Raw genomic sequence first — 16,539 nt, 5'->3', positions numbered from 1 at the left:
TGCATCATTCACCAGCAAGTTTTGGCAAGCAAGAGGACTCAATACAAAGACTGTCTTGGACATCACTTTCAAAAATGTAAATTCAGTTAGTTGAAGATCACTTCAGAGATGGATTTTCAATCATACTCTTGATGAAGGGACAGCGGAAATCATTTTGCATCATTTGTAAGGTGGCTAAGTAGGCACAAATTTCTGCAAAGATTTTGTGATTTGCTGAATGAAATAAGAAGTTTTTTGAAGGAGAGGGGAGATGACCAAGCAGAGTTTGAAGATTAGGAGTGGTTTTGTGATCTGGCATTTCTCGCTGACTTTACAGGCAAACTAAATGACATGAACCTTGAACTACAAGGTAAAAACAAATGCATTGGTGAGATGATGAGTACAGTTTCATCCTACAAGAGCAAATTTGAGCTAATGATGACTGACCTTGCAAAAACACTTTTGATGATTTTCCTACTACGCAGGACCATCTGGGACACATCCAAATTTTATTTTTCAGAACAAGAAGTATGTGTCAGAAATCTGTTCTATTATCCAGGAATTCGAAAATAGATTCTGTGTCTTCCCAAAAATTGGAACAGTTGTGGAGTATTTGTCATATCCATTCAAAGTAGATGTACACAATAAAGAAACTGCAGCTGCTATCAGTAAAAATTACTCATTGAACAAGCCATCTCTTAAAAACAAAATATTAACCTTTAAAAATGACATTTGTCTTCAAGACACATGCTGAGCAAGAATCGTTTTGGAAGCTAGTACCTAGAGACAAATTTCCCAACTTGAAAAGATGCAGTGAAACTGTACACTCCTGTTTCGGTTCAGTGGATTTTGTGTGAATCTGCTTTTTCCCATCTGAAAATGGCAGAGTACACAACATTCCAATATGACAGATGAACATCTCCAGGATTCCCTGAGACTGGCCCTCACGCAATATTCACCGAACTTCAAAAAGCTGGTGGATGAAATGCAGGCTCAGACGTCTCACTAATGAGCAAGAGCAAAATATTAAAGATTGTGCAAGATCAGCCTGGATCAATACTCGATCTAAATTTAACATAAATTAGTCAATAAAAGTTAAATAAAGTTATTACTCAATAAAACTTTAAGAAAAAATATACTTTCCATTTCCCCTTGCAGTTCTTACTGGATCTTCGTCTGTCTGTTTTGTTTTTGCTTAACATCTGATCACAACCAAGTAATGACAGAAGGTTCATTAAAAATGGGGGAGGGGATCCTCCAACTTTATTGGGTTAAAATTTAATTGGAAACTAATTTGAAACTTAATTTTCATGGTGGTAGATCACTGGCACTTTTGACTGAAAAAAGTAGATCACGACCTGTTTGAAGTTGGACATGTCTGATCTAAAGGACAATTGTTTCAGCAGACTTGGGATCCTTGCTAGAAGCAGCGTATTGAATTTTCATTAATTTGTAGTCCTTCAATTCAATTTAATCTATTTGTTGGGAGCATGCAGGGGAGTTGGGGAGGATTGGGGTGGTTGGGGGTAGAACTGGGAGATAATAGAAGATCTGGAAATGTTGAAATTTGGCACTGAGATTGAGTCTATTTGCATCGTCTTGATGTGCTTTTTGATGTGGGCAGACGTGTTCTTTGCAACTGTTGTGTTCTTTGTTCATCATTTCCAATAAATATGATTTTAAAATACTTGATTAGAAATCAACTTCATGCATAGGTCAAGGGGCCATTTTAGACCTAAAAATGGTCTAAAATCTCTCAGTCCTTGCATAAGTCAGCCCTCCCCTTCAGCTTGTGGCTTGTCCCTTGTCCCAGAGCCATCACTGTGGTTTCTCTGGGACAGGCCACCAGAAACCACAGAGACGGCTCCGGGATAGGCCACAAGCAGGCTTAGAGGATTGCTGGCTGATGTGGCTGAAGCTAATAAGGTACTAGCATGGAGGGTGGGAGAGAGGATCACTGCTGTGAGGTGTTAGAGGGAGGGAAAGGACGAAGAGGATTGCTGGCTGCTATGGAGTGTTGGAAGGAGGGGAAGGATACGGAGGATCGGCGGTGGATCACCTGTATTAGTCAAACCTGGAATTTCTAGGGCTTTTTTGTATCCTAAATTTCATGACCTCTAGTTGAGTATGGTATTCTACAACCATAATTTTTAAAGAGAAAACACTCATATGAATTGTTCTGCAATTATTTTCTTGTTGCCTTGTATGTCAAGTCCAATCTTATTTTCTTAAATCTTAGCTGTGAATCGGGTGCAGTTACTTGGTCGAGTGGGTCAAGACCCTGTTATGAGGCAGGCAGATGGAAGAAATCCAGTTACAATCTTCTCCGTAGCAACCAATGAGATGTGGCGATCGGGTGAGAATGAATCTTTCCAGACAGGTGAGTATGATTCTGCAGGAATATTTATAATACAATTTATATCAAGACCTCAATACTGAAGACAATTGCAGTTAGAGAATATTTTATTCCAATGAAAGTCTGCTGTATAATTATTGTTTTAAATCCTCTGTGCCTTGTATCTACTATAATAAAATGCTAAGCATGCATGCGCACTCCTACCTGCGTTTTCCGTGATCCGTATGTCCGTGGCAGGCAGGAGAGCGCATGCGCGCTTACAACGGGACTACACTCGAGCACTGTGGCCGACTCTTTTACACTGCACACCCGAACTCTGCAGCTCCTCTCAAGAGCCTCACCAGCACTCAAGCGCTGTAGCCGAAGAACTCACAGCCACACCTAAGCGGCAGCTCCTCTCAAGATCCGCATGCAGCACCCGAACTCGCCCGAACTCACAGCCAGACCTAAGCGGCAGCTCCTCTCAAGAGCCGCATGCAGACGGGGGTCGAGGTTTACACTGCACGCCCGAACTCGGCCGAAATCACAGCCAGACCTAAGCAGCAGCTCTTCTCAAGAGCCGCATGCAGACGGGGGTCGAGGTTTACACTGCATGCCCGAACTTGGCCAAAATCACAGCCAGACCTAAGTGGCAGCTCCTCTCAAGAGCCGCATGCAGATGGGGGTCATGGGAGGAGGCGCCGTGGCAAGTGCTGCACAGGGACTGCATGGGGAGGAAAATACCGCTTCTTCTGCACATATCGGCACACACAATGCAGAGAGCCTCTTGGCTGGGGATAAATACTCTGTTCTGATAAGAGACAGGCAGACAGCTTTGTGATGTTCACAGAACAAATGTGGAAGCTGAACCCAACATGAATCGAAGTAAACAGGTATGTACGTTCTTCTTTTGACCTGAACAAAGCACCGGCAAGTTTTGAGACACACCTCCCGTCAGGCTAATAACATACGCGTTCGGTTGTCAAAACAAATTTCTGCGTGCACACGTTCGCATACCAACGAGTGTCGAGTGCCGTTTTAACTTACACAAGTCACTCTGTGCCAATTTACTACTTTAAACAATTTACTCTGTTCGAATTTACTTCTTACTACTTTCTCTGTGACAATTTCGAGTTACTGTCTGCAAGTTTCCAGATAAAGAAAAAAAAAGGTAGGTGGGAGAAGGGGCATATTCCCCCAACAGCCCCCTGACTTCTCTACACACACACATAAGGACAGGGGGCTAGGGAGAGACAGTGCAAGAAAAAAAAAAGAGGAGACATTGACAGACTGATAGAAATATGTCACACATACTGAAACAGAGTTAGGTGGCAGTGAAAGACACTCACAGAAGGACAGGGGGGTTAAAGAGACAGATTGAAAAAAAAACAAACCAAAAACAGGGGACAAGGAGAGAGAGACACACAGACACTTACAGAAGGACAGGGGGCTAAAGAGACAGATTGAAAAAACAAAACAAAAAAAAAACAGTGGACAAGAAGAGAGAGAGACACAGGAAAAAAAGACAAACAGACATACAGCAGCCAAGGAGACAGACAACAAAAAAAATACAGACATACTTATATACAGCGGCCAGGTAGACAGACAGAGAGACATTGGGCAAGGAGATAGCAAAAAAAAAAATAAAAACAGCCAAGGAGACAAACGGAAAAAAAAATACAGTGCCCAAGGATAAATACAGGAAAAAAAGACATACAGACATAAAGCAGCCAATGAGACAGACAGACAGCAACCAAGTAGACAAACAGCAAAAAAACACAAACAAACACATCGACCAAGTAGATAGACAGACAGACAACGGCTAAGGAGACATACAGCAAAAAAAAGAGACAGACAGCGGGCACATCTATTCTAGCACCCGTTAATCTAACGGGCTTAAACACTAATACCATCATAATACCCCTATAGTCTGAATTACTTTAACAAATTTATTTTGCAAGGCCTTCTGGTGAAAGAAATGAAACACAACATCATCATCAATGACCCCACGGATCTGTTCATGTAACTTAAATTAATCATATACAGTAGTTGGTGGGCTTTGCTGAAGAGGTTACACTCAGAGAAGGCTTTATGCAGCTATCTTCCACTGTTGGAGCTTTTGTGACAATACAGAATGTAGCAATTGTTAACATTATCACCATATTGTTAATGACAGCCTGCTAGCATTCAGTGCTGGATCACAAGATCTGCACATGGCAATTGAGGATACTATTCTATGGGTTGTCATTCATTATGCGCAAGCTGAACAAATTGATGTATTTGGTGAAAATGCACAAAAGTGCCACAGGCAGGGCTTGGTATGCAGAAAGGTACAGGGAGATGCTACAGGTTTGGGCATGAGATCGTAAAAATGGAACTGTTATTTTGAGGCCAGGAAATGCACTGACATTCCTCTTTAACTTGTGACTCAGGAGATATCAGCCAGAAGACGACATGGCACAGAGTGTCTGTTTTTCGACCTGGCTTGAGAGATGTGGCTTACCAATATGTAAAGAAGGGGTAAGTGTAGCATGAATGTTTTTCTTTTGGCAAAATAATTTCACAAAATAAATTATTTGCATTTCCTAGCATACGGCACCTTTATAGTTTACAAAACAGGCATTTTAAGAGGCAATTACAGAGCAGTTTTATGAATTGTAGACATGTAAAGTTTTATTTCTATGCCTCTCTATTGATATTTCATGTTATGGAGTTGGTGTATGAAAAGTTAAGGTGTTTGTAGCAACTTTGTATGAGTTATATTCAGAAATGTAATTTATGTTTATTGTAACCCATAGGAAAAATATGCTTACCTGGGGCCCGGATGATGAAGGGGGTCTCCTGCTATTTTCCGGACCCATTAAAAATCCTTGGTGGCCAGTCTTAGGACCTGTTTTGTAACATAGTAAATGACGGCAGATTAAAGACCTGAATGGTCCATCCATTCTGCCCAAACATATACACTCTAAATATAATGATTTAATTTACTTCAAGTTTCAAGTTTATTTAAAGTTTCTTATACCGCTCAATCAAGCCTTCTAGGCGGTGTACAAAAACGCTAAAACAATGTGCTAAATAAAATATATTTTAAACAAAAACTATCTCAGAGCTCTCCCCGGTGTTGTGCATCTACTAGAGTCTCTGTCGAAGCTCACTCCAGACTATGCAAGTTTGCCCAGTACTGACCTTATTTCTTCAATATATACTATTATTTTCTGATTAGAGATCCTCTGTGTTCATTCCATGCTTTTTTTTTAACTCCGTCACCGTTTTCTTCTCCTGGGAAGCAGAACTGGTGAGGACAGGGTGCAATCAGGAAAGTAGCTGGTCTGAGCCTAGCTGCCAGCCCTCCAGAACATGAGTGAATGTCTGCACATGCCAAAGTAGCTTTGGAGCTCCAGGTAGGCCCAAACTAAAGTTTGAGCCTCGATTTTTGTTTAAGCCTAAATCGCTGTTATCTGATTAGTTTGGCATCAGTGTTTCAGGAGCAGCCTGTCAAGAATCTGAGAACCAGTTAAGATTCTCCCTGGGTTTATTTTTATTAAAATTACATTTTTATTGGCATTTTGAGGTCATGATGCTTGAGCTCTATGGCCTTATTTTAAAACTAGTCTTTAAGCCCATTACATGAACGGGTGCTAGAGTAGATGTCTGTCTGGGTATTTTTTCTTTGTCTCTCTCTCCTTACACGCTGCCTGTCTGTCATTTTTTCTGTCTGTGAATCTCCCTGTGTCCTTAGTGCCCTCAGTGCCTCCTTCCTATGGCCTTAGTGCCCCTTCCTATGTCCTTAGTGCCCCCAGTGCCCTTTTCTATGTCCTTAGTGCCCCCAGTGCCTACTTCCTCCCCTCACCCCCTCCGATGCCAGCCTGCCTGCCTGCCTCTCATCCCCCTTCCATTGAACCCCCCCCCCCCGATGGCAGCCTGCCTGCCTCCCATCCCCCTGAGCAGCATGTTTCCATGGAAACCACCCCACACACCCCCCGATGCCTGCCTGCCGGCCATTGAAACCCTCCACTCCCCCTCCGATGCCAGCCTGCCTGCCATTGAAACCCCTCACCACCCCCTCCGATGCCAGCCTGCCTCCCATTCCCCTTCCATTGAACCCCCCTGATGCCAGCCTGCCTGCCTCCCATCCCCCTGAGCAGCATGCCACCCCCCCGATGCCTGCCTGCCTGCCTTCCATTGAAACCCCCCACCCCCTCTGTTGCTTGCATCCCCCTTCCATTGAAACCCCTCCATGCCAGTCTGCCTGCCTGCCCGCAGCATATTTCCATGAAACTCCCCCACCCCCTCCGATGCAGCCTCCCTGCCTGCCTCCCATCCCCCTGAGCAGCATGTTGCCATGGAACCCCCCCCATGCCATCCTGCCTGCCTTCCTCCCATTGAACCCCCCCACCCCCCCTCCAATGCCAGCCTGCCTGCCTGCCTACCATCACCCAAATACAATGAATTGCAATAATCCAGCCTAGACAAAATGATTGATTAACCAAGACAGAAAAATGTTACTGATGAAAAAGCGCTCTCACTCTTCTCAAAATGCAAGGCTGAAAAAGCACTTTTTTACAAGAGAATGTAATTGATCCTTAAATATAAGTAAAGAATTGATGACAATACCCAATATTAAACATTACAGTTCAAAACGACTACTGAATTTCTGACAAAATTAGACATTGGGGGCTTAAATCTCTGTCAGTAAAATATAAAAGCTTTATGTTGAAATTCAATTTATTTAATATACCGCAAATATAAACATGGTAAAAATCTAAGTAGTTTACAATATCGTATAAAAAAAAAGTGGGGAAAAAAATTAAGACCATCAACAAGGTCAAAATCAATGAACAGCAGTAAGAACATGAGGAAAGAATGAAGTGGTTAGTTACAGCAATGTCAGATAGGAAAAAGGGGTGGAGGATAAAACATGATGCTAGAAAATAAAAGGAAAACCCTTTTCATTCTTTTTTTTTTTTTTTTGTTAATCTATTCTGTCAGACCCTGAAAAGAACGTCTGCGAGAAATAGTAAGCTTTTAATTGTGCCTTAAAATTATAAAATAAACTTTCATTTCAGATGTAGTGTGGTAGGGAGTTCCAGAGTGTAGGTTCCATGACTGAGAGAGAGGAATAGCTATCTAAATTATGGGACTGTTAACAATTGTTGTTGTGATGATCGGAGGACTCTCTTTGGAGAGTAATAAACCAAAAGGCAGAATAGGAATGATGGAAGACTGCATGATAGTATCTGGTGAGAGAGAACATTATATTGGAAGGGAATACGGTATGAAATGGGCAAGATGTGTTCAGCTTTTAAAAGAGGGGTTACATGATCAAACTTTGACGATAAAGTAGTCATACAGCAGTATTTTGAACTAGTTGAAGCTGTTGTAACTGATACTTTCGGAGGCCGATGAGAATGGAATTACAATAGTCCAACTTAGAGAGTACCAGGGAATGAATTAAAATACAAAGTGAACTCATATGAAGAAAAGATCTAACTGAACGGATTTGTCGGAGAGCAAAGAAACAGGAAGTGTGTGAGTGAAATGTGTGAGTGAAAAGATAAGTGTTATCAATCTCAACTCCTAGGATTTGGGTTGTTGTTGAGAGTTGTAAGGGAGCACCTTCCGTCTTAAAAGTTAAAGGTCTTACTAGTGAAGGAAAAACCATTACTGCAGTTTTCTGAGAATTTACCTTTAGTTTAATTGTAAACCAATTTGCAACTTTTTCTAATTTATCTAATAACTGGATGATGAATGAGAGTCAAGCATAAACCTGTTGTTCTTTATAATCTTTCTCATCTCTTTGAAACTTTCTCAGTTTTTTCTTCTTAAATTGCTCTTTCAATCTTATCTTATAAAACATTTGTGATGTTCATCATATTCATTCTGTGATATTGCTCCTTTCGTGGTCTCTAGTTCAACTTGTTTATTAAGCTTATTGACTACTTGTCTGCTTTTTTCTATAATTAATAACATAATGTTCAAGGAACATTTTATTGCGAATCATGTTTCATTTATCAACAAAAAGTTTGTCAAGAAGGCTTCAGGTACATAGGAGGATGGGGAAATACATGGAAGGACAAGAAGCTATATTGCATTGATGGGCTACATATTACTACAGCAGGAAAAAGAAACCTTGCAGAGAAATTTAGACAATATTTTTCTAGGCATTTAAACTAGAAGGTGGGGGTGGTGTATGTACGTAGGACAATTATAGAGACCACCACCGGCAAAAGAAAAGATGTGATAGTAGTAAAGATTGCAACATAAACAATATCAGAAACTCATTTCTTAGTAACATAGTAGATGACGGCAGATAAAGACCCGAATGATCCATCCAGTCTGCCCAACCTGATTTAATTTTTCTTCTTAGCTATTTCTGGCCAAGAATCCAGAGCTTTACCCGGTACTGTGCTTGGGTTCCAACTGCCGAAATCTCTGTTAAGACTTACTCCAGCCCATCTACACCCTCCCAGCCATTGAAGCCCTCCCCTGCCCATCCTCCACCAAACGGCCATACACAGACACAGACCGTGCAAGACTGCCCAGTAACTGGCCTAGTTCAATATTTAATATTATTTTCTGATTCTAAATCTTCTGTGTTCATCCCACGCTTTTTTGAACTCAGTCACAGTTTTACTCTCCACCACCTCTCTCGGGAGCGCATTCCAGGCATCCACTACCCTCTCCGTAAAGTAGACTTTCCTAACATTGCCCCCGAATCTACCACCCCTCAACCTCAAATTATGTCCTCTGGTTTTACCATTTTCCTTTCTCTGGAAAAGATTTTGTTCTACGTTAATACCCTTCAAGTATTTGAACGGTTCAGGACTAATGTCAGGAAGTTCTGCTTCACTCAGAGAGTGGTTGACACCTGGAATGCCCTCCCAGAGGAGATTATGACGGAATCGACCGTCCTAGGCTTCAAGAGCAAACTAGATGCATATCTCCTTAAGAGAGGCATATAAGGATATGGTGGACTATAAATTAAGCCAGGTGTACACCTGGCAGGGCCTCCGCGTGTGCGGATCGCCGGACTTGATGGACCGAAGGTCTGATCCGGAGAAGGCAGTTCTTATGTTCTTATGAATCATATCTCCCCTATCTCTCCTTTCCTCTAGGGTATACATATTCAGGGCTTCCAGTCTCTCCTCATACGTCTTCTGGCGCAAGCCTCCTATCATTTTTGTCGCCCTCCTCTGAACCGCCTCAAGTCTTCTTACGTCTTTCGCCAGATATGGTCTCCAAAACTGAACACAATACTCCAAGTGGGGCCTCACCAATGACCTGTACAGGGGCATCAACACCTTCTTCCTTCTACTGACTATGCCTCTCTTTATACAGCCCAGCATCCTTCTGGCAGCAGCCACTGCCTTGTCACACTGTTTTTTCGCCTTTAGATCTTCGTTCACTATAACCCCAAGGTCCCTCTCCCCGTCCGTGCATATCAGCTTCTCTCCTCCCAGCATATACGGTTCCTTCCTATTATTAATCCCCAAATGCATTACTCTGCATTTCTTTGCATTGAATTTTAGTTGCCAGGCATTAGACCATTCCTCTAACTTTTCCCTCTTTTCTTTTTCTTTTTCTTCTCTCACATGTTACTATTTGTAATATTTAGGTTTACAAATCATCAGTTTTTTTCTTTTACATCACACCATCATCTTCATCCTCAGCTTCACATTAAGTCTATATTAAGGTTTACATACATCAGTTCTTTTTTTACTACATACCATCATCTACATTTCTAGCTCCATATTAGGTCTATTAAATTTGAACACGCCCAGTCTGGAAGCTTATTGGATGTTTCTCCTCTCTATCATTTTGCCTCCTGATATCTATTTATGGCATTTTACGACTTTTTTTACGTATTTAAGTTTAGTTTTTTCATAGCACTGCCTATCTCCTTTTGACGGCTTTTTACAGTGACGGATTGAGACGTTGCTTTATCTTTGGTAAGTTTTATCTCTTTTTCCCTTTTTGTGAAGCTGTGGCGGTATATTGTTAGCGCGCGTTCAGGTGCGGGTGCGTCCTGTATTCTTTCCGACGGTTTCTCTAATATTAAGGTGGGTGGATAGTAGCCGACATGCCGGCCTAAGCGGGTTGCCGCATACGCGGTTTTGTGCAATATGATTTCATACGCATGCTTCCTTTCTTCTATTTTTTACTTATATATATTTTTTCTAAAATTTCACATGACAACATAAAACTTTTTTTTATTTTATTTTATTTTTTTTACCATCTCTTTGTTATATTTTTATGTTACACCTTTTATCGTTTTTCCTTACCTCAGAGACATTTTTTCATTCTTTCATTCATTCTTTACACATCTTTTAATAGATTTATTCAATTGTACTGTTTCTAATTTTCAATGTAAAATCCTTCCCACTTTGAATGCTAGCTCCATATCTGACTCATTTGGTTTCTTGCATTGCATTCTCTATTATAAATATGTTTGTTTCTATTTGTATTTATGGCTGGATGCTGTATTAATATATATTTATTATCCATTTTGTCTGTTCCTTATATAAGCTTTATAATGGGTTCATTGTTATTATCATTTTTCCTATTTTTATCCATTTATGTTTACTGTTATATAATATACACTCATTTTAGCTACCTCTATTAATTTACATCTATTTCTGTGTATAAGGCTTTTATGTATGCTTGTGGCATTTTTAATTCTATCTTATATGTGTTATAAATATAAATTTTCTTATCTTGTTTTTTTAACATTTTTTAACTTGTTGCTTGTATAATATTCTATATCCCTATGATCATTTGCTCTTTTTATTTTCCTCTATAGTTACCATTATACAGTATTTCTGTGGTTTTTTTTTTGTTTTCTCCCTCTACTTTTACCATGGTATGTATTTTATTTTTCAATTTTTATCCAATGCTACAGAATATATTGATTCTTTTTCTATTTCCTTTCTTTCTCCACATTGTGGTTTTCTTTCACGGGTCTTTTCTTTTGTGTGTTCATCTTTGACTTTTTATATATGATAATATATACTAAAAATTTTTTTAGTTTAATTAATGTCACTTTATTTGCATGTTTTGTTTTTTGCATTCTATTTCTTTTTTTCTTTACGGATGTGCGGCACTCTTTATGAAATCTGGTTGATACACCATTTTCTGTAATACCCTTCTATTATTATTATTTGTTTGTTTTTAATTAATATTTTAATTTATCATGTGTAATTTTTAAATATTATTATACCTTATCTTACCCATTATTAATAATTAATTTTATGTTATATTTGTACCAATTAGGACCCCTGACGAAGGTGTGTCCGAAACACGGACCGTGTCGGGTCCCTTGATTGGTAATTGGTAAAAGGGTTTGCATATTATTTTTTGCATATCATTTTTTGTCATTAATAAAATTTGCCTACGTCTTGTACAGATCTGCAGTTTTGTTTTGTTTGCTCTTGGTTGTTTTTAACTGCAGTTTAGGTTGGACCTCCTTTTGTTTTTTTGCTTCGTACCATTACTGGAATACCACTATTTTTGTTTTTTGCACATTCTGACTGAAACCTGTATTCCTTGCATGCAAACATAGTAACATAGTAACATAGTAGATGACGGCAGATAAAGACCCGAATGGTCCATCCAGTCTGCCCAACCTGATTCAATTAAAATTTTTTTTTTTTTTTTTTTTTCTTCTTAGCTATTTCTGGGCGAGAATCCAAAGCTTTACCCGGTACTGTGCTTGGGTTCCAACTGCCGAAATCTCTGTTAAGACTTACTCCAGCCCATCTACACCCTCCCAGCCATTGAAGCCCACCCCTGCCCATCCTCCTCCAAACGGCCATACATAGACGCAGACCGTACAAGTCTGCCCAGTAACTGGCCTAGTTCAATCTTTAATATTATTTTCTGATTCTAAATCTTCTGTGTTCATCCCATGCTTCTTTGAACTCAGTCACAGTTTTACTCTCCACCACCTCTCTCGGGAGCGCATTCCAGGCATCCACCACCCTCTCCGTAAAGTAGAAATGCATGCCTAAAAGTAAGACCTGGAGGATCCCTTAGTAGCAAGGGACACGTAGGACTGGAGTCTTGGTCACTTTTCTGGGACTTGCAACATCGGCAAGAACCCGGGGTGTGACAGCTTTCTACCACTCTCTGGGTGAAGAAGAACTTCCTTATGTTTATACAGAATCTATCCCCTTTCAACTTTAGAGAGTGCCCTCTCGTTCTCCCTACCTTGGAGAGGGTGAACAACCTGTCCTTATCTACTAAATCGATCCTCTTCAGTACCTTGAATGTTTCGATCATGTTTCCTCTCAATCTCCTCTGTTTGAGGGAGAAGAGGCCCATTTTCACTAATCTTTCGCTGTACGGCAGCTACTCCAACCCCTTAACCATCTTAGTCGCTCTTCTCTGGACCCTTTCGAGTAGTACTGTGTCCTTCTTCATGTACAGCAACCAGTGCTGGATGCAGTACTCCAGGTGAGGGCGCACCATGGCCCGGTACAGCTGCATGATAACCTTCTCTGATCTGTTCGTGATCCCCTTCTTTATCATTCCTAGCTTTCTGTTTGCCCTTTTTGCTGCCGCCGCACATTGCGTGGATGGCTTCATCGACTTGTCGATCAGAACTCCCAAGTCCCTTTCCTGGGAGGTCTCTCCAAGTACTGCCCCGGACATCCTGTATTCATGCATGAGATTTTTGTTACTGACATGCATCACTTTACACTTATCCACGTTGAGCCTCATCTGCCATGTCGATGCCCATTTCTCGAGCCTGATTATGTCACGTTGCAGATCTTCGCAATCCCCCTGCGTCTTCACTACTCTGAATAACTTTGTATTGTCCGCAAATTTAATCACCTCGCTCGTCGTACCTATGTCCAGATTGTTTATAAATATGTTGAAGAGCACGGGTCCAAGCACCGAGCTGTGCGTCACCCCACTAGTGACGCTCTTCCATAAGAACATAAGCAGTGCCTCTGCCGGGTCAGACCAGAGGTCCATCCCGCCCAGCAGTCCGCCCCCGCGGCGGCCCAACAGGTCATGACCTGTCTTAATCACCAGAAGGGGCCCCCTTGCCCCCTAGGTTTCTCATCGAAGTCCTATCTTCCCATCAATGTCCTAACCCTCCGGCCTTGCACCTGCACGACCTGGTGAGCTGTCTATACTTATGCAACACCCCAGCACCTCCCTCAGTACCCCACGATCCCCTTTTCCCTCAGGAATCTGTCCAATCCCTGTTTGAATCCCTGTACTGTACTCTGCCGGATCACTTCCTCCGGGAGCGCATTCCATTTGTCCACGACCCTTTGGGTGAAGAAAAACTTCCTTGCATTTGATTTGAACCTATCTCCCTTCAGTTTCTCTGAGTGCCCCCTCATACCTGTCGTCCCTTTTAGTCTGAAGAACCTGTCCCTGTCCACCCTCTATGCCCCTAAGTATTTTGAAGGTCTCTATCATATCCCCCTGAGCCTCCTCTTTTCCAGAGAGAAGAGCCCCAGTTTATCCAGTCTCTCGGCATATGGGCAGTTTTCCAGCCCTCTTACCAATTTCGTTGCCCTCCTTTGGACTCTCTCAAGAACTGCCATGTCCTTCTTGAGGTGCGGCGACCAATATTGAACGCAGTATTCCAGATGTGGGCGCACCATCGCTCGATACAGCGGCATGATGACTTCCCGCGTCCTGGTTGATATGCCCCTCTTGATGATGCCCAGCATCCTGTTGGCTTTCTTCGAGGCTGCTGCACACTGTGCGGATGGTTTCATGGATGGATCCACTAGCACACCCAAGTCTCTCTCAAGTCCGGTGTCTTCCAGCAATCTCCCCCCCATTTTATACTCGAACAACGGGTTCTTTTTCCCTATGTGCATGACCTTGCATTTATCTACGTTAAAGCGCATTTGCCATTTGTTTGCCCAGTCCTCCAGCTTATCGAGGTCCCTTTGCAGTTCCTCACACTCCTCCCTGGTCCTAACTCTGGCGCAGAGTTTGGTATCGTCTGCAAATTTTATAACCTCACACTTTGCCTCCGTTTCCAGGTCATTGATAAATATGTTGAAGAGTAGCGGCCCCAGCACCGATCCCTGCGGCACACCGCTCGTGACTCCCCGCCAGTCAGAATATTGGCCCTTTACTCCGACCCTCTGTAGTCTACCTGACAGCCAGTGCTTGATCCATCTGTGTACATCCCCGCCCACCCCGTGGTTCCACAGCTTCCTAAGCAGCCTTTCATGTGGCACCTTGTCAAAGGCCTTTTGAAAATCGAGGTAAATGATGTCTATGGGTTCCCCTTTGTCCACCTGACTGCTTATTCCCTCAAAGAAGTACAGAAGGTTTGTCAGGCACGACCTTCCCTTACAGAATCCGTGCTGGCTTGTCCGCAGTAGGCCATTTTTCTCGATGTGCTCGCAAATGCTGTCCTTGATCATTGCTTCCACCATCTTCCCTATAACTGAAGTCAGGCTCACCGGCCTGTAGTTCCCGGTGTCACCTCTCGATCCCTTCTTAAAGATAGGTGTGACATTCACCAGTTTCCAGTCCTCTGGTACCTCTCCAGTTTTCAAGGATAGGTTGCAAACATGCTGGATTGCGCCCGCTATTTCCTGACTTAGTTCCTTTAGAACCGTTGGGTGGATCCCATCCGGTCCCGGTGATTTGCCGCTTTTCAGTCTGTCAATCTGCTTGAGGACATCCTCCCGACTTACCTCTATATGCCCCAATCTTTTGGCCTGCTCCCCACTCATGAGCTCCTCTGAGTCCGGTATATTGGACGTGTCCTCGCTTGTGAAGACCGACGAGAAGAACGTGTTCAACCTCTCAGCTACCTCTTTATCCTCCTTAATCACTCCCTTCCTATCCCCATTGTCCAATGGCCCCACCTCCTCTCTCACTGGCTGCTTCCCCTTTACGTAACTGAAGAATGCCTTGAAGTTTTTCGCCTCCCTGGCCAGCCCCTCCTCGTATTTCCCTTTTGCTTTTCTAACCTCTCGGTGGCATTCCTTTTGGCATTTCCTGTGCTCCTGGTGATTTTCCTCCGTTGGATCCCTCTTCCATTTCCGGAAGGACACTTTCTTGTCACTGATTGCCCTCTTTACTTCAGGTGTCATCCAAACCGGGTCTTTTGACCGCTTGTTCTTGCGGCCTTTCCTGAAACTGGGGATGTACAGTTTTTGCGCTTCCTGCAGTGTGTCCCTGAGAAGGGTCCAGGCGCTCCCTACAGTCTCCATCCTAAAGCCGTTCCTGAGCTTTCTCCCCACCATTTTCCTCATAGCAACATAGTTCCCTTTCCTGAAGTTGAGCGCAGTCGTTGCAGTCCTCCCCACTATGGGTGACCCCCTTTCTAATGTGAATCTGATCACGTTGTGATCACTGTTGCCTAGTGTTCCTCCCACTTCTACCCCTCTTGCAGGCCCCCCTAATCCGTTAAGGATGAGGTCAAGAGTAGCATCCCCTCGCGTCGGTTCCTTGACTAGTTGCTCCATGAAGCAGTCCCTCACAGCTTCTACGAATCCTGCTTCCCTCGTGGAGTTGGAGTGTCCCGTACTCCAGTCTATCCCCGGGTAGTTGAAGTCCCCCATCACTGTTACACTTCCAGTCCTGCATTCCTGTCTCAGTTCTGCTTCCAAGTCTTGTCCTATTGTTTCTGACGCACCAGGCGGGCGATAATACAGCCCCAGCTTTATGTCTGCACTCTTCTTTCCCGGCAATTTGACCCATAGCGATTCTAGCTCCTCTGCCTTTGTTGCCGTATCGATCCCAATCGAGTAGATATAGTCCTTTATATACAGCGCTATGCCTCCCCCCTTCTTGTGGGTCCTGTCCCTCCTGTAGAGCTTGTACCCTGGCAGCGCCACATCCCATTGATTTTCCTCTGTCCACCAGGTTTCTGTAATTCCTATTATATCCAGGTCCTCCCCCTTGGCCATGACTTCCAGTTCACCCATCTTAGTCATGAGGCTTCTTGCATTTGCGTATAAGCACTGTAGGTCCCGGTGTTTGTCCTCCACCTCTGCCTTTACCTGGGCTGCCTTCCCTTGGGTCTCGGGCCGTTTTCCCGCTCCCGGTGCCTCTGCTGTGCCCTCCGCCTTTACCCTCGCAACTCTCTTCCTCCCAATGTCCCCTCCACCCCACCTCCCTGCTTTTCCCCGGGGAGTACCAGCCCCCTCCCGTGCTATCGTCCCCTGGGCCTTGGTTTGTTCCCCCTTGCCTTGTGTCTCCCCTTTGCCCTGTGGCTCCACCTTATTGCCTTCTGT

At 43.1% G+C, this 16,539-nt stretch overlaps 1 protein-coding gene across 2 annotated transcripts in view; it reads left to right on the top strand.

The window, feature by feature from the left end:
- SSBP1 (single stranded DNA binding protein 1) overlaps positions 1 to 16,539 on the top strand; it is a 128,535-nt gene that overhangs the window by 73,237 nt on the left and 38,759 nt on the right. For both annotated transcript variants that reach the window (XM_033958251.1, XM_033958252.1), the window contains exons 4-5: positions 2,219 to 2,359; positions 4,747 to 4,834. In XM_033958251.1, the coding sequence (XP_033814142.1) occupies positions 2,219 to 2,359; positions 4,747 to 4,834 (229 nt within the window). The remainder of the gene's footprint in view (positions 1 to 2,218; positions 2,360 to 4,746; positions 4,835 to 16,539) is intronic.

Source organism: Geotrypetes seraphini, chromosome 9 (genome assembly GCF_902459505.1).
Source record: "Geotrypetes seraphini chromosome 9, aGeoSer1.1, whole genome shotgun sequence".
Lineage (NCBI taxonomy): Eukaryota > Metazoa > Chordata > Amphibia > Gymnophiona > Dermophiidae > Geotrypetes > Geotrypetes seraphini.
The sequence above is the reverse complement of the archived record's forward strand: the minus strand, read 5'-3'. Positions and strand labels throughout refer to the sequence as shown.